Source organism: Embiotoca jacksoni, unplaced genomic scaffold, assembly GCF_022577435.1.
Source record: "Embiotoca jacksoni isolate LCO1_2020_lvr unplaced genomic scaffold, fEmbJac1.0.p SCAF_31, whole genome shotgun sequence".
Lineage (NCBI taxonomy): Eukaryota > Metazoa > Chordata > Actinopteri > Embiotocidae > Embiotoca > Embiotoca jacksoni.
Genome location: NW_027185383.1, coordinates 1,628,628 through 1,653,735, shown reverse-complemented (window position 1 = coordinate 1,653,735; position 25,108 = coordinate 1,628,628). Strand labels below are relative to the sequence as shown.

At 40.5% G+C, this 25,108-nt stretch overlaps 1 protein-coding gene across 5 annotated transcripts in view; it reads left to right on the top strand.

Annotated features, from left to right (window-relative positions):
• Window positions 1-25,108, top strand: part of ctnnd2b (catenin (cadherin-associated protein), delta 2b) — a 182,138-nt gene that overhangs the window by 118,049 nt on the left and 38,981 nt on the right. For all 5 annotated transcript variants that reach the window (XM_069164419.1, XM_069164418.1, XM_069164421.1 and 2 more), the window contains 2 exons: window positions 8,209-8,341; window positions 12,787-13,000. In XM_069164419.1, coding sequence (XP_069020520.1) covers window positions 8,209-8,341; window positions 12,787-13,000 — 347 coding nt within the window. The remainder of the gene's footprint in view (window positions 1-8,208; window positions 8,342-12,786; window positions 13,001-25,108) is intronic.

Genomic DNA, 25,108 nt, shown 5'->3' with positions numbered 1-25,108 from the left:
TGTTGTTTATAAATAAATAAACCAGTGACATTTGGATCAGCAATTTGTTTCAGGTGCCTTGAATTTAAAATATCTGCACCAAGGAGATAATTAAAGTTGTTGTAAAAGCTTGTTTTAGTAAATCATGTGAGCTACACTCACAAAAATAAATGTCAACCAGTATTAAAAAACTGAAGGTTTATCATGTTTTTAGGAGAGCCACTGTAATGATTTGTCTGTTTTTACAATCTATTTTCCTAGTTTAAGACTAACTGCAGCTTTAAAATAGTTTCAACCTCCTCATTAAAACTCATCCAACATCAGAGCAGCGCTAAATAAACATCTGGAATTAAAAAACAAAAAGTAGGTACAGTTATATGAGGTGGCTGCAGGCGTTTCACCATCATGAAATGTTAGGTGACAATTATTTGTCACACAAATAATTGCTACTCACGATCTAACCGTTTTTTGTTGTTCTTTCTGTCCATCTTATTCCACTATTATTATGGCATAAGCTTAATCATAGTTTAATGATAAACATACAGCTCAGGAAGAAGAGACATGTATCGTCTGTAGTGCGTGGCTCTGAAACCAAATCCATGATGTTGCTGTCAATAGATGCTCATTGAAACGTGTCTGGTGGAGTATTACAAGTTAATCGCCTTGAGATACACAGGTGGTGGCACTAGTTATCCATTTGTGTGCCATCAAACCGCACCGGAACACGATGACATCATTAAAAGAAAACTAAACAACGTAGTAAAAGAAATAGAAATCAGACATTTTTGTTGGTTCCCTCCAGCTGTTGTTAATCAGATAGAAACCATTCGAACGATTAAGCCGGATGAATGTGGTCAGCTCAAATAATTGCAATCGATTATGCGAATATGTAATACTTGTAACATGCTTACATGGCTGTCGACTTGTTAGTCAGTATATTTTGGTAAAGGACAGGTTCCCATTTGAGGCAACAGTTTATTCCGACTCACGTTACCACGGTCGCTAGCTCACGGGTTTTAATATGTCGCTCCCTCCCGATCGCTCGACCTTGATACGCACACAGTTTTTAGTGTTCATTCAGCTTAAGAGCCGTGATAATGAAAGCACTTGGGCATTGTACCTAACTCTTATAATCGCAGGGAAAACCCCGTTTCTTGAAAATAGCTAGTTACGAAATGATTATCATCAAACATGTCACGTGAAGCAGCTTGGACAAACAAACATACTGACATACAGAGATCTCCTACATTATAGTATGGATGGATGCAGGTTTCCTTTGATTATGTCTGTGTGTTTTGTGAGCTTTTGTTAGGCTATACAAGGCTTTATCTTTTGAATTGTGGAGTCTGTTTTAGCTCCACTAGCCTCATAAGAAGACCTGCAGAAATTACTCAGGTCTAAAAAAAAATAATATTTAAAATGTTTTTTTAAATTTGAATTTTGTCATTTGATTATGTCTAAATGATTAAATATTTATACAACTACATTTTTAATTCTGTTTTTTAACCCATAGATGAACATTTTTATCATGTTTTTTTATTTGCTGCTAAAGATAACATGTTGTTTTGACACTGGTTAATTTAGGGATAGAGTTGTAAATGCTTCTACATAAAGAACGAACTCAAATGGTTGGACGTGTCCAGGCTAAACATCTTCAAGGAGGCATGACAAAAAACAAAAAAATACTTTCTCACTTTCTCCAATTTGAGGCCCATTAAATTCTGTTTGATTGTAATTGTATTTTTCTGTCTGCCAGAACAGCAGCGTCATCCTAATAAGTTCCATGTTCTTCTCTTATCTCCGACATTAAAACAGTGCAAATAGTCGCTGTGTGAATACTTTTGCCCGAAATTCACAGATGGCTCAGTAGTATTTGCTCATCCTGCTGTGATGTTGTCACACAGTGTTTGGGACGGGGAGCTCCATATACCCCTGTGTTCTCTTTTTGGGAAACACACACACACACACACACACACACACACACACACACACACACACACACACACACACACACACACACACACACACACACACACACACAGCAAAAGACATGCTGAGTAAAAAGTGGTACAGCTCCAGGCTAAACTTAGTGAATGAATGAACCATTATAGTGCAGATTTCTGGGGCAGAACACACGGCAGAGAAGACAGACGGTCAACTTTCACTTTAATTGTAGGTAGATTCTTTAAGTGTTTGTCTGCATCAGAATTTAAATGTGTTTCAGATATACAACATGTTGAGTGAATCACACTACAAGCATGCTGTAGAGTAGTTTAGTGTGTACACTGCGCCCATGTATGATGAATCTGTGTGTTTGTTTGTCTCTGTGTGTGAAGGCCTGCAGAGCTTCACAACCTTCAGCTCCAGGTTGAGTTTGATCTGTTGTGATGTGCAACTCTCTCTCCGGGGCTGCAACTATTCTAGGCTCTGGTTCTGTTGCTGTGTGTGTGTGTGTGTGTGTGTGTGTGTGTGTGTGTGTGTGTGTGTGTGTGTGTGTGTACCCTTTACTTTTCTGCATGTCTGTGTTACTTTCCCACCCGTTCATGGCTCTTGTTATATCAAAATGTGCATGCAGTAGTGTGTGTGTGTGTGTGTGTGTGTGTGTGTGTGTGTGTGTGTGTGTGTGTGTGTGTGTGTGTGGTTGTCTGTCCGTGTGTGTGTGTGTGTGTGTGTGTGTGTGTGTGTGTGTGTGTGTGTGTGTGTGTGTGTGTGTGTGTGTGTCACATATTGCAGGCCTGCAGGCTGACAACCATTAGAGTGCTTTAAGTGTTCGTTCAGTCACATGCGTAAAGTACCACTTTGTTTGTGTGCGTCCCAACCGACATGCGTTTCTTTGACTTGGACTTCAGGCTTCAGGAAGGAAGTCAGACAATCTAAAGTGAAGGAGAGACAGAAGAAAAGACAGGATGTGGAAAAAGAGTGTTTTTATAATAATTACTGTAGAGTGCTGCTAAAAGTGCCACTTTGGCCTTCAAGTAGTGTTTGTTCGTTGGCCACTGACGTGCAGGTGTTATGCCCCTGAAAACGGGGAGAAATAATCACAAGAGTGATGTGGTGATGTTTCCTCAATGAACGCATTTACTGGAATGAGGTTCTCCTCAAATTCCACGAATTCTCCAGGTTTGCAGGCAAAGACAAAAGCAATCGATGTCAGGATAGCTGATCAGGCTACTTAGCAGATGATTGATAAAACAATAATTGAATGAATTTTGAACACCAAAATAAATTAAATAAACAATGAATAAATCACTCGATATTTCAACCTCTTTATGAATATGAATGGACTCTTTTTAAAATGATAACATTATCAATATTTATACTTGTCACACAGGCAGCGTCATTACGTGTTGTTTGGATGAGTAACAGACCTGAAAAGCATTTGTTCAACCTCATTTCATCAATTCAGGAGTTGTTCCTTTCCAAAAAATCGGAGAAAAGTATGAAGAAACCGTTTAAAGAACATCAGCACTGATTGACTTCTCATGCGAAAGCTTCCTGTCAGATGTTAAATGCTTCTTCTTTGAGTGGAGAGGATAACCCTAATAGTGCTTGCATGCAGAAAGCCACTTAAAAGAGTCGGTGCATGCTGGGAAGTTGGCTCCAGGAGGTAATAGTTGCAATTTGAATCACAAATCGCATTCCTTTTTAGAGTCCAGAAATCTCACACACAATTATAGCATGTTTTTTTTTAGATTCGGTGTAACACTCATAGACCTACTGTATGTCTATAAAAAAAGAATAGTGTATAAATCCACTGAATAGCCAGTTAATCCAGTTCAGCTGTATGTTAATGCCTGGTTGCAAACAGGAGCTGCTAATTCTGTGTACGTTTATAGGAGCCAAAATGTAAACAAAACAGGCTATGGATGCAGCCCACGGATCAACCATAACAATAGATCCACTGAGAGGTGAAATGTTCAGTAAATACAACAGCCCAGCCATACATCTTCCTCCTATTAGGATCCATATGTTCAGTTGTTATTCAATCTAAAGGAGAGAGTTGATTTCTTTTAGTGGTCATTTGGTTATTTGTGATCCTGTTGAACTGCTCTGGGTTGTATTGAGAGGTGTACATTCACAAAGCATCATGGGAGGTGGCTTCAAAACTACATGATTTCCCCCTTAAATAGAAGCAAGAGAAGTAAAGAGTCAGAATGTCTTGACAACATTATTCTTTAATCCCTGGAACACTGCCAGTGTATAGATATTCATATAATTTCAATGTTATTGGCTGATCTTACTGTATAGGAGCAGAAAAGCCCATTTTGGAGCTCGCGGGCCACGTTTGGCCTCCACCTTCTGTTTTAGCCCACCACGGCATTTAAGCCTTATTCTTATTATTTGGGCTTATTCTCCTTATTTTTAAGTGCTGTAAAATGTTGTAATGGCTATGAACTGTAAACTTTGTGCCACTAAAAAGTACATAATATCAGTTTTTATGGCAATGCAGCATAGTGCCGTTAATCTAATTAAATGATATTAACAATAATTTTTGCAAAATGATAAAATTACATTTATTAGTATTGTTTATTCTTAATCTGAAATTTTATTTTAGATGTAGAATGTCAATTTTCTGTCAAATATATTACATTTTTGAAAATGAAATTTCACAATTTATTTTGGGCACTCCATCCAAATTATTTTTTGGCCCTTATTAGTCAAGAATTTGGGCACCTTTAGTATTGTGTAAAGTATCAAGGAACTGTAGTTATCAGAATAATGTAGATGCATAAAAAGTACATTTTTGGGGGGGGGTCCTGATTTAAATCAATAAAAATAAAATAAGGCAGCATAAAAGCACTCAATAGCTTATCTGTGTTTAATGCCATATTAAGTTTGTTGTTTTTACCAGTTGATCAGTTTAACCCCTTCAGTTAACCACATGATTACATAAGTAGTTGAAGCTGTCTGATTAGTGAAGCCATCTGGTTTAGTGATTATTAAAGAAGCTTCATGTGTGCAGACGTCTGCACTGGTGTCCCACTTTCTAATTACAATGAAAAAAAAAAAAAACAAGACATAAACACACACACACACACATGACAGCTCACTCAGCCGTAACGTTACATTTCCTATCGGCCAATTAACCAGAAGGGGACCTACACAAGGTTACGTCGTCCCTAATCCTATTTATTATGGCACATGTATGTGCATAACAACAGTTTTATGTGGCTGTGTACATGTGTTTGTGTATGAATGTGCCTGGAGGTGGGCGGAAAAAGAAAGACACACTGAGCCAAGAGAGTTTAAAAAAAAAGAGAAAAAGTTGGTAAAGAGAGTGAGCAATTTGAAGAGAGAGGGAAAAAAAATTATCTTTGAAATAATTCTCTCTCCAATTTGCCCATTTTTCAAACACTGGGTTTATCCCATTGGCCCATTATGAAACTTAGAGACAAAAGCTTCCTAATCCTGGCTCCTCTGCTCTGCCTTTGATGGTTGGGTGTGTATGCAAGTCAATGAGTGTGTATACGTGTGTGTTTGACTGCAATATTAGAACACTGGATCATGCACGTGTGTGTGTGTGTGTGTGTGTGTGTGTGTGTGTGTGTGTGTGTGTGTGTGTGTGTGTGTGTGTGTGTGTGTGTGCTCGATGTTAGTTAATGCTGCTCTAAGCTGCATGCTGTCCTACAGCGCTCCATGATGTGTGTGTAAACCTGCAAGTGTTTGTGCGCGCGCGTGTGTGTGTTTATGTAAGATTAGACTGAACTGAAATTATCTCCATGGGGACGTCAGGCTGTAGCTGCATCAAGAATAAGATACATCAAAGAGAAACATAACAGCGGAGCAAATGCAGGAGAACTTCTCAAGACTGTCAGAAATGCTCAAATCAGAGAGTGCAGAAGTGTCGATTTAAAAAGAGACACGCATGCGAATAATGTATCAAACAGCAGCGCAGCATAGTGAAACTAAATTACAGCAAAGTTAGTATCCAGGAAGTATCAGCTTCTACTTCAACAACCCGAGAATGTTCAATCACTCTGTGGGAATTCAACTTTGCCTCAAACCAAGATCCGGTGCCAGTCTTAGTTGGTCCCAAGAAACCACTGCTGTCAGGGAAACGTGATATCTTTTGTTGCCATTGGCTACAGGTAATCTACATTGATAACCTCCCCCCCACCCCCCCCGCCCCCACAACCCCCTCCCCACCATCCATCCCCACTATCTGATCCCTCACCGCGACTTTATTCTCTCACATTACATCTTTCTCACGTGGATCTATTTTTTTCTAATTTCACACACACACACACACACACACACACACACACACACACACACACACACACACACACACACACACACACACACACACCCTTGCAGACATGTATAGGGTTAATGATCTTAGTGTGTATACGTGTGTGTGTGTGTGTGTGTGTGTGTGTGTGTGTGTGTGTGTGTGTGTGCGCGCGTGCCTTTAATGCCTAAAGCATGCCTTGAGGCAGAAGCTCCGGTAGACCCATGGTTGAACACTAAAACCAGAGGAGCTTGAGCAGTTAGAAGGAAGGACTTAAATCACAGCAGGAGGAGGCTCTCACAGCAGACCAAGAAGTGCTCAGTGATCTTTTGTCTAAAATGGCTGCCGTAATGGTTTGTGACAGTACCGGAATTCATCAGATAGCTTCTTTACACTGTTTTTAAAACGTATCAGAAAACCAAAATGTTTCAGATTTTGTGTTAATATAATGTATGACTTAAGTTTATTCCTTTTGAGATGCTGCATAGAAATACATCACACCTCGTGAAGATGCAAGAAATAAGTGGTGAAGTTTCCCTTCTTCATGGGCGCGGCACCGTGAGGGGGAAGCTATAACCTTCATGAGTCAATATCTTAAATTACGTTGCTTGATAAACATCACCAGACACAAGTCACACATATTTTTGTGATACCTGAATGTCTGCATTTTTGATTTCACCGTAGACTTGAGAATAGAACAAATATCAAATGTTTTGTCAAACTCAGGAATACAACAACAAAGACCCTTGAAATGCTTCAGAAAGACTACGGCAATGCAACAATGAGCCAGGCGAGGTGTTAGAGTGACATTCACATTTCAAGAGGGGCAGAACATCACTTTCAAAGATCAAAGAAGGCAGGTCAGGTCAGGAGCGCAACCAGGTGGGTTTTCTTTGACATTTGCAGGGTTGTGAACCGTGAATTCGTCCCCGGGGTCAGACTGTCAACACATAGTGATATTCTGAGGCGTCTGAGGGAAGACATTTGGTGCAAATGATCTGAAATGTGTTGTGATGGCACTTTGGCTCACCAACATAACAGTGGCTCGCTCACAGCACAAGTTTCTTGCCTGCAACAACACAACTGTCGCATCCCACCACCCGTACTCGCCATATTTGGCTCTTGTTGATGTTTCTGTTCCCAAAAATGTGATGTGTGCTCTCTGCTTCAGAAATTCAGGGTCTTAGGAGAAATCACAAAATGCACAGGTACCATTGGGAATAAAAATGTTTGTAACTCAAGTGCTGATTTTGATCAGGCGACGTAACTTAGAATATTTACCTGCCCCTGCTCTGTGCATGTCCCAGTGCCGCGCTGCGTTCGCACGCAACCGGAGCAGTCTCTGAAAATTTGTATCCACCCTTGTGTGTTACTGACTTTAAAAGCCATGGGTTCATGTTCTGATATTGTAGCCCCGTGCATATATCACTTTAGTCACAAAATCCTTACAGTATGTCTTGAATTCAGACTAAAAAAAAGACTCAGACAGGAGTAGTTAGAAATAACAGCTTTTATAGTCCTTGTGAGAGAAGATGAAGGGGAGTTTGTTTTTTGTTGTGCAATCACATGGTGAGCATCGTGAAGTGACGGTCATATAATATAAGTGTGGACTCTAAAATCTAAATCGTCAGATCTTTGGTGTGTTGTCACAACTAAACATCCACCTAATGGCAGCGAGTTAATGTACAAATTACAAAGAAGCTCCTTTACTTTGTGCTACTGCTGAATAATAAAATAAACAGTTATTGTAGATAAATGAAACGGAACATAAATTTTTGTAATGCTCTTTTTTTCTTTTGATTCTTTTGACCTCCATTTCTGCCTCCGTCTCTCTCTCTTTTCCTCCAGTGAGCTTTTTAAATCAGGTTCACAGTAGGGAGGCGAGCTGCCTAGTAACAAGTTCAGCGACACACTCAGAAATACACACAAACACACACCTCTCTATCTCTGCACTCATCAAAACATACTGTATTTTCTGTGTGTGTGTCTCTCTGTAGGGAATTTGGCTGGAGGGATCCAGAGCTGCCTGAGGTGATCCAGATGTTGCAGCATCAGTTCCCATCAGTCCAGTCCAACGCTGCTGCCTACCTGCAGCACCTCTGCTTCGGAGACAACAAGATCAAATCTGAGGTATTGATCTCTGAAGGGAACGCTCCCGAGAGAGACAACTCTGAGATATCACGCAGAAATGAAAACTTGTGCTTAAGGGGCCCCTCTGTCATTGTGCAGTACTACAACACCCTGTTACTTGTATTTATACACACATATTCATGCTTTGGTTCTCATTTAGATTTGGTGATTTAGTATTTTATCAGTGAGTTTAATCAAAAGATACACCGAAACACCCCCTAATATTTCTTCTAGTATTGAGACAGGTATGTACATAATATTTGATTTGCCACAAGTGACTTAATAAAACCTGAGTTACTGAGTGAGTGTGCTCACCTAAAAATGTTTTTGGTGGTAATGGAACAGACAAATAGAGAATTAATACTGTAAAAAAAAAAAAATGTTGTGCTTGTTCACCAATAATATTTCAATGGGGTTACAATGTGATGGTTACCTGGTCAGGAGCCTTCCTAAAACTAACTTGAAGGAAAACTACTTTGGACATTTTGGGAGGTAGAGTAGCTTCAGGTCTTCAGTCTAATCAGATCAAGTACAACTGATTTTACCGCCGTGGTTCTTGGTCAATATGTTCAATACACGAGTGGACTGGAACGAACCTGAAAGCTGTCATCCTCGATCATACCACATGTCAGTGTTTTGAATGGAATAAAACATTCAAATAAATTGGCTTTGAATCATTGAAACAAATCATGTATGATTATTCTCCTTCCTCATTTAATATATGGCTGTTCTTTCCCTCTGTGTCAGCTTGTTAATTAATTAAATTACCTGATGTAATGTAGTTCATCATGCTGGGGGTCAGGTCTGGCTGTACTCGAGTGACTCTTACATCAGGTCAGTTCTGGATCAGGTCCAATGTTTTGGACCCATGAAGACCTCTGCAGCACACCTATTAGCTGCCGAGAGTTACATAGGAAGGTCGATGACTCTCATGTACGTAAGGAAAATATAAAGCCAGCTTGCACAAAAACAGCTTGCCTGGCTTATTCCAAAGGTAGTAAAATCCACCTACCAGCACCTCTGAAGATCACTAGTTAAACATTATTTCTCACATGTTTAATCATGAGTAAAAATGTGTTGTGGTTTTATTATTATATGGGAGTTGCTAGTGCTCACACGGGAGAGGCACACTTACAGCTGCAGATGTCTTTCTGATGAAATTAGTATAATGGCTGCTGCTCAACTTGCTTGCTTGTTCTTTTTTATTCCCCTTCTGCCTCTTTAAAAATGTTTCAACTATCTGGCTGCTGATGTGCTTTTGAAGGGGGAGGAAGAGGAAATGATTAGCTCGGGGGTACTGGAGACCTTCAAGTCAGTTGTTATCATTAATCTAACTCCAGCAATTTTATGGCAATGTACAGATGGTATTTTATAGAACGCAAACACATTAACAACCTCAGTAAATTAGTTTGAATCAAGTTGGTTAAACTAATTACGCACTGGTAAAAAAAAACCTCATTTATGTAGGACAAGCAACACCTGGATAACCTGATACATGGTGAGAAATCGGACACTAAGGAGACAGGCTGTAAATCTGCCCACGTTTTACTTCATTGTAATTCTGCTTTTGTCTTTAACACCAACATTTGTGCTGAATACATACATTTACAAACACAGCTGCAAGAAACCCTGCGCTGTAATCTGTGAAGGTGGTAATGAGTGTGTGTGTCACATCGCCTGGAGAGACGAGGAATCGTCTTTTAATCAGAGGAAACTCCGTCCCATGCGTGTGCACCTGCGCGAGCTCCACCACCCTCCATATCACACAGCATAAACTCCTCATGACGTACACTTAACCCCGCTCTGGATACAACCCTGCTACTGCACTCTCTCCTCCTGTCCTTTAAAGCCGTCATCACTCAGTGTCTCGCTGAAAACTGTTCCATCTGTCTCCTCAATGTCAACTCAATTCAGCTCAATTCCACTTTATTAATCCCCATGGAGACGATGGATTTGAGGGCAGACAAAGTTCTTCAAACAGCAATCAGCCAACAGGCATTAAAGAATAGAGTGAGAGAGAGGGAAGGATGAGAAAGATGACTGATAGAGTACGGCACTATTTAAAGCAGGGCTGCCAGAACTACAGACAACAGGCCAAGTTGTTGTTTGCCCTTGAGAAAGATGCCTGAGTGGTGACGTAACAGACTGAGCGATATGTATGGCCTACTGCCTGTTTCGTCTCACAGCAATGGATACACTCAAAAGACCTGCTGGTCTTACAGGATACAACTAAACTGAGTAAACTCTCGTCAATATCAGTAAAAAAAAAAAAGTGAACTGATTACAAACCCTGTCTATTTGAGGGCATTTTAGTTATTTTTAGCCAAAAGACAAGAAGAAAAATAACTGTTGATTTGAACAGAATTAAATGATTTGCTGGATGGGGTTTTGGTGCTCCCTCCAAAATACTCCATTGTTGGATCAACTAGTCAGAGGACCTATTTCTTCATTGACAATGTGTATACATATTTAATTTACAGGGCCATCTATAAATCTCATCTTTCCTACACATTTTGCCTCATTCAACCCCATACCAGCACACCTATAATGTTTGCAGTCAGTTCTCATTCCCAAGGGGCTAAATAATAAGTCATTTTATCAAAGCTGTTGGCGTCAGAATGATACGTACAAAATAGTGAGAGTAAATAAGGAACAATCGCAGGCCCATCACCTGGGAGGCAAAGGAACAGTCAGTGTGTTTTCTGTAAAATAACTTAACGTAATTAATTGACATAACATAATGTGTCTAACGTACATAACGTAACTAAAAGAACTTTAGTGATGCACCTAACAGTCTCTGTGTAAAATTACTTATTTCAACCCAAACCATGACATGTTCTTAAACCTAACCACGAGCTATTTGGTGCACATACCTCTGTCACTTTGGTCATATCACTGAGATGCCAGCAGGCTGTAAGGCCATCATTTGACACGCTGGGATGAGATTGTGTGTGTGTGTGACAGTGGTCCACACCATGCTAAACCCCACCTGATCCAAACTCATGTATTTGGGTTTCATCTGAGCAAAGACTGTAACTGCCAATATTCATCAGGCTTCTTTTCATGTTCTTTGGCAAAATTTCAAAGTTTGTGCCATTTTGTGAGCAATGGATTTCTTTTAGACAGCATCTGAATGACTTCACGCAATGTCCTTCTCACTGTGTGGGCATCACTGAAACGCCAGTTTTCACAGATGCTCCTTGTGCCAAGTCTAGTTTTCAATGCAAGGCTGCACAACTAGTGAATTGTGTATTACATTTTTTTGTTAATAGTTACGGCTCTTCATACACTGCTGCAGCCGTGTTTCAACCTGCGCTCGGTGGCCTGCTGATGCTCTTGTACTCTCCCATATTTATAAAGTCTGTTTTCCCACTTGTTCAGTCAGCTCCTTACCGTGTGGAGCCATGTTGTTTAATGTTTAATACATTAAATACAAAGCTCAGAAAGCTGCGGTGTTCACAGTTCTTTTATAACCTTGCTCATGCATGTAAGTCTTCCATTACATGTGTACTTTAAGATTCAATCAAATATAAACATTTATAGATTTCAGCTTCTCCAGTGTGAGAAATCACAGATTTAACAGTGCCTTGTTTTTTTTTTTTTTTTTTTTTTTTTTTTTTTTTTTTTTTACTGTTTTACATACTAAATAAGCAGTTAGAAGATGATGCTTTGCACTCCAGGAACGTGTAGTGTGCAATTTTACCTCATATATAAACAAGGACATACTTTGAATGATCGAAAAACAACAAACAGTGACTTGCGGCCATTGCTAAAACACATTTGTGTTCACTTCCTGCAAGTGTTCACTTTACTGTACAAGTGAGGTGAAGCAACAGTAATTATTCTGCTGGTTGTATTTCGGGGTGTTTTGCTCTAATTAAACGTAATTATGATTGTATAGTGATTTATTTTTTACATTTTATTTTTTTACATTTACAGCCAACATCAGGTTCAGAGTCTAGTTTTTTTTAATTTCCTAAACAATCGGCATCCAGTTTCAGTCATGGTGCATCAGCAGTATGAGGCTTCCAGCTGTTGTACCTTTACCTGGAGCACCAGAGACACGAAGTACAGGCAGAACTGCCTTGTTGATGAAGAATCTCCTTCACTGAAAGGATTCTTTTGTTTTCATGGAGAGCAACCAGTCTGCCCTACATTTCCTCTTTGTCTAGACGGGAGGAAGCAGGGAGGGCTGAGGAGACACTGAGGGGTGATGGGGCGGAAAGTGCAGGAGCTGGTATCTAAATAAATCTTGCATTAGTGCGACAGTAGTCACTGTGCCTTGTTTTTATTTTTAGTATTGACAATGTAAAATAAATGAGATTAAGATTGTTTTTTCTTCCAGTGGTTGACCTATACCTGCCTTAATGTCTTATAACCCCAGTATTAGTCTTACATTTTCCTGTGTTATCCCCGTTCTTCCGTCCTCCCTCCTCTGTCGTCAGATCCGGCGGCAGGGCGGAATCCAGCTCCTGGTGGACCTGTTGGACCACCGGATGACTGACGTGCATCGCAGCGCCTGCGGAGCCTTGAGGAACCTGGTGTATGGCAAAGCCAACGACGACAACAAGATCGCCCTGAAAAACTGCGGAGGCATACCTGCTCTGGTCCGACTGCTCCGCAAGACAACAGACGTGGAGATCCGGGAACTGCTCACAGGTAACACCTGCAGATAATTTGATGCGCAACAGGGGCGAATACTGAGAACTGAGATCATTGTTTCCTCGAAAAGCTCGTCTAAAATCAATTTTCTTCTTTTGGAAGAAGCACCTGCTGGCGATTCTCAGTATGTGCTCGCTTGTACATTAAGGCTACCTTCCAGCAGTTGTAGCTAAATACTAAAGTCCTCCTTTGAAATGCAATAATTTGGTGAAAAACTAGATCAGCAGTAGCAGTCCATCTGTGTGGTAAAATACATTTTCGAATTGAAGTGAACAAGGTGGAGTGTAGAATTTGTAAATGTTAATTTACAGGTTAGTCTCTGGTTTAATAAGACATGGTGGCCTTAAATAAGTGTGCAGAGTGGGGGTGGAGCATCAATCCATCAATCAATCAGTCAATCAAAACATATTTGTATAGGACATTTTAAAACACAACAAAGGTTGCCCAAAGTGCTGCACATAGACAAACAGTCATACATTGGAAAAGACTGGATTAATAGAAATAAGTAACGTTAAAATCAAGACAAACTAACACAAATCACACAAAAGTGCCAAGTTAAGATCAAAGTGGGTAGGCCAGTGAAAATAAATAGCTTTTTAAATTACTTTTAAACTTTGGTAAGGCGGATGACAACCGAATATGAAGGGGAAGGTTGTTTTGGAGCTTAGGGGCCGCAACAGAGAAGGACCGGTCGGCCCGGGCTGTCATTTTTGTTCTCGGAACAACTAACTCTACCCAAGACAGAAATGGTATTTTCTTGATTCCTGTTGTTTTGGGTTTTGTACCCTCATGGTTGAAATGCACTTATTGTAAGTCGCTTTGGATAAAAGCGTCAGCTAAATGAAATGTAATGTAATGTAAAAACTGTTGTTCGAGAGACCTGAGTGAGCGATGTGGGGTATAGGGCTGCAGCAGGTCGGACAGCTAGGCATTTAGACACTTAAAAACAAGCATGAACATTTTTAAATTAATTCTGTGGTGGACTGGTAACCAATGAAGGAATTTTAAGATCAGTGAAATGTGTTCATGCCTGCGTGTACAAGTTAAAAGTCACGCTACAGAGTTCTGCACCAATTGAAGACGTGATGAAAAGATTTTTGCCAATTCCAGCATACAACAGACAATAGTCCAGTCTAGAGGAGATAAAAGCATGAATAACTTTCTCCATGTCTTTCACAGAGAGAAAGGATTTGACCTTAGCTAAAGTTCTTAGCTGAAAGAACCCGACTTTGATAATGGACTTAACTTGGAGATCCAGTGTAAAAGATGAGTCCAAAATCACACCCAGATTCGTGACCAATTTCAACAAAAACCTTTTTAAAGAATCCTGAGGGGATGATGTCAGAGTGGCACATTGTAGTTTTTAGTTGATCAATAATTTTAGTGAGAGCTGTGAGGGAAACAGGCTCAAAGTGGTCCAACACAGCAGAGGAAGTGGGAGAATTAGCTGGATCGATGTAATGGGATGTACCACCAGACCTAAGTCAGACATCCAATTTTAGATAGTCTCATTTAGGATTTAAAGACCTTTTATGATTTTACACTCTACAGTTGAATGCTTTTGAGTAGATTCCAGTAGTTTCAGACTCTTTTTGATTACTTTTAAGGTAACAAAAACAATATACTTAAATCCTGGTTGCCTCAAAGGGTCTGTGAGACAACATTTAGACCCTAAAGTTGAAATATCCCATCATGTCCTGAAGGGAATTGGCTTGGGATGTTTCCCGAAGGTAGATGTAACCTGGTAGTTGGAAAAATAGAGAACTACTGTCGGTAAATAAACTTTTGTAGAGATTTTCAGAGTTTTATTACATATATTGAGTTTGTAAGGGCTTTCCACAGAGCTTACCCCAGCTGACTTTGGATGAAGTCGAGGTACACGCTATCTGTTGTCTGAATCAATAAAATACAAGTACGAGCGTGTTTTACAGAATGAGATTTTAGGAGGACTCATAATCACAGTGTTTTGACTATGGCACTGAATATGAATGATAAAAATGACCTTTTTCCCTTATCGATTTTCAAAGCACTTTGTCTGGCTCTCATTCACTCCCCACTCAAACAACGATAGCAACCATGCTGCCATGCACCGGGCTCACCTGCAACTGAGAGCAATTTGAGGTTCAGTGTCTTGCCCGCATGTGAAGAGGAGGAGCCAGGGATCAAACCAATAACTCTACGATTGGTGAACACATGATGTCACATTTACCCTGAAAGAGTAACTCTGTCATTATCTGCAGTTTAAGGGAACTTTTGGTTTACTGCATATACTGTACACCAGTCAGCCACAACACAAACACTGAAAGGTAAAGTGAGAAACATTTGTTATCTTGTTACAATGGTACCTGTCGAGAGGTGGAATATATTCGGCAGCAAGTGAACAGTGGATGGTTAGTTATCAGAACATGCATTAAAACCTGTATCGTAGACACAGACCAATCAGAGTACCCATGCCGTCCCCTGTCCCCTGCTGGAGGCGCTACAATGGCTATATAAGTGTCAGAACTGGACCATGGAGCATTGGGAAAAGGTGACCCGGTCTGATGAATCATAATTTTTTTGTTTTACATCATGTGGATGGTCAGGTGCGTCGTTTTCCCGGGTAAGAGATACCAGCAGGATAAACTATAGACCAGCCGACAGAGGCAGTGTGATGCTCTGGGCAATGTTGGGTCCTGGCATTCATGTTGATGTTACTTTGACATGTACTGCCGAGTGGTGCAGACCATGTACACTCCTTTGTGAATGTGACCTCTTCCAGCAGTATAATGCAGTCTGCCATACTGGGAACATTGTTCAGGAAGGGTTTGAGAAAGAAGACAAAGAGTTCAAGGTGTTTCACCTCCAGATTCCCTAGATCTTAATTTGATTGAGCATCTGTGCTTTGTGTGGTCCAATCAACTTCACAACTTCCAATCTTGTGCTAACTTCTTGCTGCCTGATACCATCGGACTTGTGGAGTCGACGCCTGGATGTGTCATTTGTTTTGGTGGCATGAGAAGGACCAACACAATAGGAGGCTGGTGGTTTTAATGTTATGGCAGATCAACATTCATTGCTGCATACAAATGTACGATGCACAAATGCAATGCACTACACTGTACAAAACAGTACACAAAACATTGTACTGTGCACAAACCTATTGACAGCTCAACACAAATACAGACACACACACTCACACAAAGACACATAGGAGAGAGAATTGTTTACCACCTGCCTGCTTCCCAGCACTCATCAAGTGCTGTTGACTTGTCAGACTGAGCCTCTGCACAAAGGGCTACACTGCACTTGTATCCACAGTATGAGTGTATTCGCTGTCAGTAAGCACAAATATCTCCCACGTCATAAAATATGTATTCAGGGTTGATTAATTTGAGGTTTTAAGCCACACCGAGGTCTGCGTTGTAAACTCAGATAGAGTAAAGGATTACCGGCGATGGCTCCACCAGTGTTATTCACAGCTTTCCTTTGTCCAGTATATCCTGACAATTTCCTGACTGGTATTCACACGGAAAACTACGGTGAAGGACTCGCACTTCTGGAGGGAGATGGAGAGATGACAGGGCTAAAAGAGGAATACTACTCAATTTCCAAACTGATCTACGATCTGAAACCCCATGGGATGTGGGTGGGTGGGTTAGGAGGGGTGAGTAATTCCAATCCAAGAGCCAAATGAGAAAAATGGATTTCTCTTACTGGCGCCCACGCTCACGAAAACGTCTCTGCTCTGGGCATTACTTATCTGTCACATTACTTCAGCTTTCTGGAGCAGCTCAATCAGGTTGTAAGGATATTTATTCTCAAATTTAGACCATCTAGACCACAACAAACTGCTATATTTAAATGTGTCAAAAATTTGGATTAGAATAACAATGGGATTGTAAAGACTGTTCAAAAGACTGCTTCTTGTAAAAACATAAGAAAAATGTATCTGTCAAAATAACCAGTAAGCAATCTTGTCGAGTTCTAGTTGTTTTCATAGAGTAAAGGTTTCACAAATTCACAAATCAGAAGTGATGTTTTAAACAGACTTTATGGTCTCTCTAATATAATATATTCTAGTCTGAGTAAAGTGATTTCTGATCTGGTTCAGTGCAGTCTGTTTAGGGGAAAAGAAACAGTGAAATTACCCCTTTTAATGTAAAAAGTTTATCAAAATGTTTTTTTTTTTTTAAATGAATAAAGGTTTCACAAATCTAAAACTGGAGTTTAAACAGTTACTAGAGTCTGGGTTGAGTCTGAGTCTACAACCTGTAGCTCAAACTACCAGCTTGCGACACAGTTCTGATCGTGGGAGATTTTAACAATATGCAGTGTTTCCCGCACATAGACTTACTTGGGCGGGTCGCCCAGGTGTATTGATGGATGCCTAAGTATAACTGGCCATCAATTTCAGCATCTTTAATTTATTACGTTTTAACCTGTCCGAGAGAACGACGCTATCAATGCGATCGATTAACGGGTGCATGTGTGCACTGCAGTAGACATTTAGGGAACATCTGTGTCATTGAATCAATTGAAATGCATACAGAAAAAAAACTTGCACACGCTGTCGCGATAAAATGTGTGCAAAGAATATCTATATATATATATATATATATATATATATATATATATATATATATATATATATATATATGTGTTTTTGTTCACATAAAAGCATCTTATTCAGCTGGCTCGGGTGAAGCTCAGCTATGTGAATACATGCCACTAAACATAAGTAGGTCTCGGACACTTTCATTTTGTCAAAGTAGCTCTCAGAGGAAAACAGATTGGAGATCCCTGATCTAGGATGTCTAACACCCTTTTACTATAAATAAAAAAGGGGAAATCTGTTGGTCAGCACTTAACTTAAATGTCCTTTTACGTTACAACAGAACAGACAAAAGTCTGGCAGAAGTCCTGAACATTACAAGCCCATCCTTGTCATACAAGTGTCCAACTTAGCCACAACGCTCAGACTTACTTTCCATCCCTGCAAAATGTCCCAAAGCAAACTGCCTCCGTGTCCCACAAAAGCTGCTCTTGAGCCTTTATCAGCTCTCCGAATTCTTTACAGCAGCACTCCACACACCGGGCTGAGGTGATATTCTGCCGAGGGACAAACACTAAGCACTATTTACGCTAATAAGACCCAGTCATGAATACTAACAGGGGAGTCTTATTGGAAAGTGAAATTGAGAAGTGTCCTCACAACTCCCACATAGAATCACATTTGGTGCGGAGTATGACCCACGTGTGCGTTTCTGTACATGCATATGTGAGTAGTGAGTTGAGAAAAGGTTTTGGGCTTAGTAGAGATGGAAATAAAAGGTTTTTTTGTATGCTGCTTGAGTCTTAAAAAAGATTACCATATAAATTAGAGCAGCAATTCAAGGCACGGAGCACAGAAATCCCTCCTGTCACAAATTAATCAGCTGAACGACCGACCGGACGCAGACAGACCGCGCTCCTCTCTCTTTCAAAGACCCAGAGGAAATAACTCTCTCTCTCTCCTCTCAGTTTGTCAGCCTCTCTCGCTCGCTCTCTTATCCCTCTGTGGTTGGGTTTCTGTAATTGGTCTCTCCTTCTCATCCTGTCTCTCTCCTGTCCTCTTTGCCTTTCTCCGTTTTCCTTTTTTCATTCCTCCTCTGTATCGCCTGCCCTCTCTGGCTCTTCCTCCCTCTCTGGTGAGCACTTTGAATCAGGATCACAGTGGGAAGTCAAGCTGCCTGCCTTGCTAGCAACACATTCAGCTACACACACAAACATGCACACAAAGGGCTTGTTCAGAGACACAGTTTGTCTCTTACGTATGGCACAAAAAGTCACAAACAAGGTTTTTGCCCTCTGCTCTTCTGTCTCTCTCCCTGTTTTTTGCTATAATGATGAATCTCTTTTTTTCTATCCCCTGTTCAAAACTAAACATGATTATTTGGAAGGAATAAAGCTGGTTTAAAACAGCAGATATTAACTCTGCCTTGGCAGATTAAATGCAGCATTAAATGCAAACTGTGCCTGTTTGTGGTCGCCTCTTTCAACTCCTGTAGCTCAACAAAAAATGTCAAAATGTCAGCCCACTTGGGGGATAAGGTCCTGGAACTAAACTTTCAGATACTAAATGTAAGATCCACGTGTTTGTGGAGGTTGTTCTGTCAGCTGGGATCGGACAAGTAGATGTGATGTGACATTACCAACAGGTTACTACTCCTCTTTTATCGACGAGAGGAGTCGTAAAGTAAAACAAAAACTATTAAGACCTTTAAAGAGCAAGCAAGTGTGCAATTTTTCTTGTCTGAAACAGAGAAGCATCCTCGAGCTTGCTGTAAGAAGCGCTCATCACTGACCAGATTCACGCCCCAAGGCAGCCAGCAGCAAAACTCAAACTTCGCCAGAAATTTCAGATCAACCTCTCACATTGTGACAGAGTGTGTGTTCAACAAAATGACCAATTACAGAATCTAGTGGTTGGCGTCACATGTCACGCTATAAACACTATGTTTATATAGTGTAGTGGGTTCCTGTAGGCGTATTCCTCCTCTGTGGCAGTGTTCCTGAGAAGCTCCCCCTGAATAAAAGTTGCATCTTAAATATTTTATATCAAGCAACATAATGAAAATGTTCAAGATTGTTACTTTGAACTGTTTCTGTTTTTGCAAGGTGAATGTAGCTCAGACTGTTCACTGTTTTGAGCTGAAGAAAAATGTATGATGTGATTTGTCTGCAGCAACACATGCAGCTCTCCAGTGTGTGTTTGTGTCAGCTGTGATCTACAGTCATTGATCTTGACGTACAGTATATGTCCGGGGAGCTGATTTATTAATTATTGATGAATTAGTTTAAATGCATTATGATTCTGACAGACCATTGTGGCTATTCAGAAGTCCATTTTGTAATATTGTCATAGAGCTTATAGTAAAATACAATTTGCTATAAAATACCCACAAAATGGTCAGTAGCTCAATAGTTGTATCGAGCTCAGGATTTACTTTTCTGTGTTCAGTCCTGTAATCCTACATGAGGACCATTTAACCCATGTGTGGAGGTGTTTGTGGAAAAATGAAGAGAAGCTGCGGTACAGAGGAATGCTAACAACATGATATTTGCCCTCTCTGACTCACAGGGTGCCGCGCTTTCTTTAACTTCTTCATTCCCTTTTAAACTGCGTGCTGTCAGTACCTGTGGTTCCACTTGTCATTAACAATGCAACTTTTTCACTCAGTCACAGCAGCGCACATTATTGTAAGCGACAGGTTTGGACTGCTCAGGCTGGTGTCAGTATTTCAGGAGCAGATATGGAAGCTGTCAGAATCAAACTGTTATGGGAGCTCTCTGTAGTCTGGATGCATCCCAGTCACAGTGCTCATCCAGGTTAGGCGAAGCAAAGAGATGAGGTACGACAGCTTGAAAGAGTGAAGCATACTCAGATTAAAAGCAACAGAATGAAAAAAAAAAAAGGGATTATTTGCAAATTTCAAACAGTTTAGGATATTTGCCAGAAAATCATCAGGCCAAACCATAAGCAAATATGTAAATAAAAAAATAAAAAATCCTTGTAAAAGCCACGTAAGAAGCAAATATCTAAAATAAAGAACATACAGCTGCACAAGAAAAAGCACACAACATGTTTTTGTGTATCAACATTCCAAAAAAAGGCTTGAATATACAAAGTTAAGATGCCACGCAATGAAAATGAATTATACAAACACACAGCAGCAGTGTTCCCGTGAGTTATTTTGTGCTCATTAACTTATTTTTCTGTTTATTTAAAAATGATTTTTTTTTTTAAGCAGTCGCTCTCCTGAAAAAAAAGTATTTCTTTCTTCCTGCAAAATGTTTGCAACACTGGTGGTGGCAACAGATTTCAGCCTTCTATTATCTATCCATCTATTATCTTTAAAAAATTTCCCCTCGGGGATTAATAAAGTATATACCTACCTACCTACCTACCTATTATGTCGACCCGCTGTGTCCTGCAGACGGTCACGAGGGGTTGGAGCTAATCCCAGCTGTGATAGATAGATAGATAGATAGATAGATAGATAGATAGATAGATAGATAGATAGATAGATAGATAGATAGATAGATAGATAGATAGATAGATAGATAGATAGATAGATAGATAGATAGATAGATAGATAGATAGATAGATAGATAGATAGATAGATAGATAGATAGATAGATAGATACTTTATTAATCCCACAAGGGGACTTTTTTTTTTTTTTTCGCTACAGCAGCATTATAGGTACAGGAAGCAATAAAACAACAATAAAAAATATTAAATATAAAAATGCACAGTATATACAATAAAATTGAATAAAATAAAATAGAATAATTAAATTAAATTAACACTAACTAAACCATAGTGCAAGGATTTAAACAAACAAGAAAACAGACAACCAACGGTGTTATTGTTGTGTGATGGATTTTGCCAGAGGTGAGTTATTGTACAGTCTTATTGCAGTGGGCAGGAATGATCTCCTGTATCTGTCCTTGTGACAGCGGAGCTGGAGGAGTCTTTTGGAGAACGTCCTCCTCTGTCCCTGCAGCAGGTGGTGGAGAGGGTGGTCAGGATTATCCAATATGGATAATAGTTTCCTCAGTGTCCTCCTCTTCAACACCTTTTCCAGACTGTCCAGTTTGCAGCCAATGATGGAGTCGGCCTTCTTAACCAGTTTGTTAAGTCTGTTGGTGTCACCGGCTCCAATGCTGCCCCCCCTCCCCCCCCCTCCCCCAGCAGAATACTAGAAGTACAGTTCACTGGCCACAACAGACTGGTAGAACATCTCCAACATCTGGCTGCACACATTGAAGGATCGAAGTTTCCCCAAGAAAAAGAGTCGACTCATCCCCTTCTTGTAGACAGCGTTGATGTTGGTCTTCCAGCTCAGTTTGTTGTCATGGAGACACCGAGGTACTTGTACTCCTCAACCATGTCCACCTCCTCTCCCAGAACTCTCAGCGGTTGTGGAGCCGTCGTCTTCCTCCTGAAGTCGACCACCATCTCTCTGGTCTTGGCCACGTTCAGGAGCAGGTGATTTCTTCCCGCCCACTCCACAAAGTCCTCCACTACTGCCCTGTACTCGTCCTCCCGTCCATCCCTTATACACCCTGCCACTGCAGAGTCATCAGAGAACTTCTGCAGATGGCAGGACTCTTGAGTTATACTAGAAGTCAGTGGTGTATAAGGTGAACAGGAAGGGAGACAGAACAGTTCCCTGAGGAGCTCCAATACCACTGACCACCGTATCAGACAGCACACTGCCCAGACGGACAAACTGTGGTCTGCCTGTCAGGTAGTCAGTGATCCAGGAGACGGTGGACGTGTCCACCCCCACCACCCGCAGCTGGCATGGCGTCGATGGTGGATGAGCCCTTTGAAGTTGAGGGCTCTGTGTCCATGCAGCTCACCAGGGGGGAGGGAGGGGGGGCAGTGTAGGTGTTTGGGAGGTGTGGTGTGTGGAGGAGACAATTGGGAAAAAGGAAGAGTGAACCCTGGCCAGATCAACAGCCCATCTCTAGGCCAACACACAAAGACAGACAACCATTCAAGATCACACTCACACCTACGGCCAATTAGGTTGATTCGTGATTTCCCTCCAATAAGATTATGGGAGGAAGCCAGAGCACCCTGAGAGAACCCTCGCAGAACATGCCAGCTCCACACAGGAAGTGCTCACCCGACCTGCAGGGTCAAGGCTCAGGCCAAATTCACTTATTAAAGTATGATAAGCAGTTTTCTCTATGTTTGACCATGAGCTACATATGCTTAGCAACAGTGATCCCAGTGATGGCAACGACATTAAAGGACCCAAACTCTGTGAATATAATTGCATACTTTGGACGAGGCTCATTAACACAGCTTTGGGCCTGTGTGGAGCAAATAATTAAACAGTGTTCTTCACATTCACATATAGTGCTCTCACAGTGCACTTACGTGTGCAGTACATCAATTTTGACAGTTGTCTCAAACCGGACACCGCTGTTCTTCACAGGCTGGAAATAACTGTAACATTTAAATGTTTCCACTGCCAACATATCTGCCGGTTTAGATTTGTTTCCACGTACTGATGACTTCTATCCAGCAGCAGTATAGTTGAACTTTGTTCAAAATGAACGCTTTTGTTTGGTTGTGGACAGCTTGCAGTGTTCTGTAACATCTGCAGTTTTCTAAGACGCTGTAGTGAGAAAATGGTTTCGGTCGTTGGTCTCTCTCTTTCTACTATGTAGCTATAATGGTAATGGGCGTTTTCAGTACACAATCCAGGTACATACTTGACAGTGTGAACGCACAAATGCACAGAAAACAGTGTTAGTACATAAGTATGTCATTTGGAACAAAGCGCTAGGCTTCTAGTTGGAAGGTGATAAATGTGTCACTGCTGGGCTTTTGAAGCACTTTTGTCATTATGTTAGCGTGACTCTGCCAGACTGTTGCTCACAGCTTCAGTTTTCTTCACTGTGATTGTTTGCACTGAAGTTTGCTCAGCCACTCTGAAGAGTCAGCATCATTAGACTGATAATACATCCAAACTGCATGTAGGCTGTATGTTGTTGAACCTGATTTTGTAAGACTTATGGATATGATGGAGATGTAATGCAGCTTTAGGTAGCTGTTTGACCTGTTTGTATGTCATATAAGGGATAAACATATGAGCTGGGTCACTTTTAGCCACCTCAGCATGTCACCAGCGATCTTGAAAGCTCCCTCAGCTGCATCCTACATTTTGTTTCTGCCGCAAAATGACAGCAATTAGAAAATGGTGACAACTGATTTACCCACAGAGTTGTTCAAAGGACTTGACTGCCTTCTACAGACCCACTCAGAAGGCAGGTGGTGTACACAGTGTCTGTCACGGGAGGGTGGTCTATCTTAACCACAAAGACACCCTGCTGTTCTCAAGGTCAGATCACCAGTCTTGGCTCTTTAGAGATTCTTGGTACGTAACACGAATACAAGTAACTCCTGAAGGCGCTCGCACCACCGACTGCTTGTTGTGACATCCGGTAATTGCAGGTCTACAGGAGTCGAAAGGCTGCTTTACAGAGGTGCATGGGGTTTGTACTGAGAGCCAACCTATTCTGTTTGAGGGTGATGAGCATAATGTTCGCTGGTGCGTTCATGTGTAGGAGTTGAGTCGGTGCATACACACAGAAAAAGGACATTTACCAACCTAATACCTAAAGCTGTCAATAAAATGAAGTGGGGTAAAACAAATGAAATATATTTCCCTCTGAACTGTTGTGAAGAATTTCATGAAGCATAAAGTTGAAATACTCAAGTAAAGTACAAGTGCATGCATACAGTATACAGGACAGAACTACATTTAGCTAATTATTTAATTGCATTCATTCAATCAATTTATTGACCATGAAAAGGAAAGCAAAATAAAAGGTTAAAACAATGAAAGCAAACGAACAAAGAAAAAAGGAACATCATTCACCCGAGAATACAACGGTCAAATCAAAAGGATGGAAAACATAACATAACACATAACAGAGGCATCACAAACCATCACATAGCCGTTCAGTTTTTTTTATTTTTATTTTTGAATGGCTGTTTAGTTTTGATTAAGTTTTCATCTTATTACTGCAATTATTCCACAACGTAACTTCCTTTGTTGAAACACATTGTCACTGGTCTTTTTTTTTTTAATGTGTAGGTTCCTCTTAAGTTCTACGTGTATACATCGATGATTTATTACTTTGCACATAATTTAAAGAGTTTTGAAATCCATCAGCTCCTCTAATTTGAGTGCTTTCATTTTAATGAAGAGTGCATTTGTTGGTTCTCTGTAAGTGGTTTTATTGACAATTTGTGTCGCTCTGTTTTTGGAGAATGAAGATTGGTTGAGTGTTTGTTTTGCATGTGTTCCTCCACACTTCCACACAGTAGCTGATGTATGGGAGAATTAGGGAACAAGGAGATTTCATTTAGAAAGTCTTTGGCTTTATTCAGTATCGCAATTGAATAATTGTATAACGTTACTTGCAAAGGAAACAGAAGAGGCATGTAGTCTCGTAGTTAAATGGTCTGTACTTGTATAGCGCTTTATCACCTTTCGGTCTCAAAGTGTTTTAACATGTTTTTCCATTCACCCACTAATGAGACAGATCACCATGAA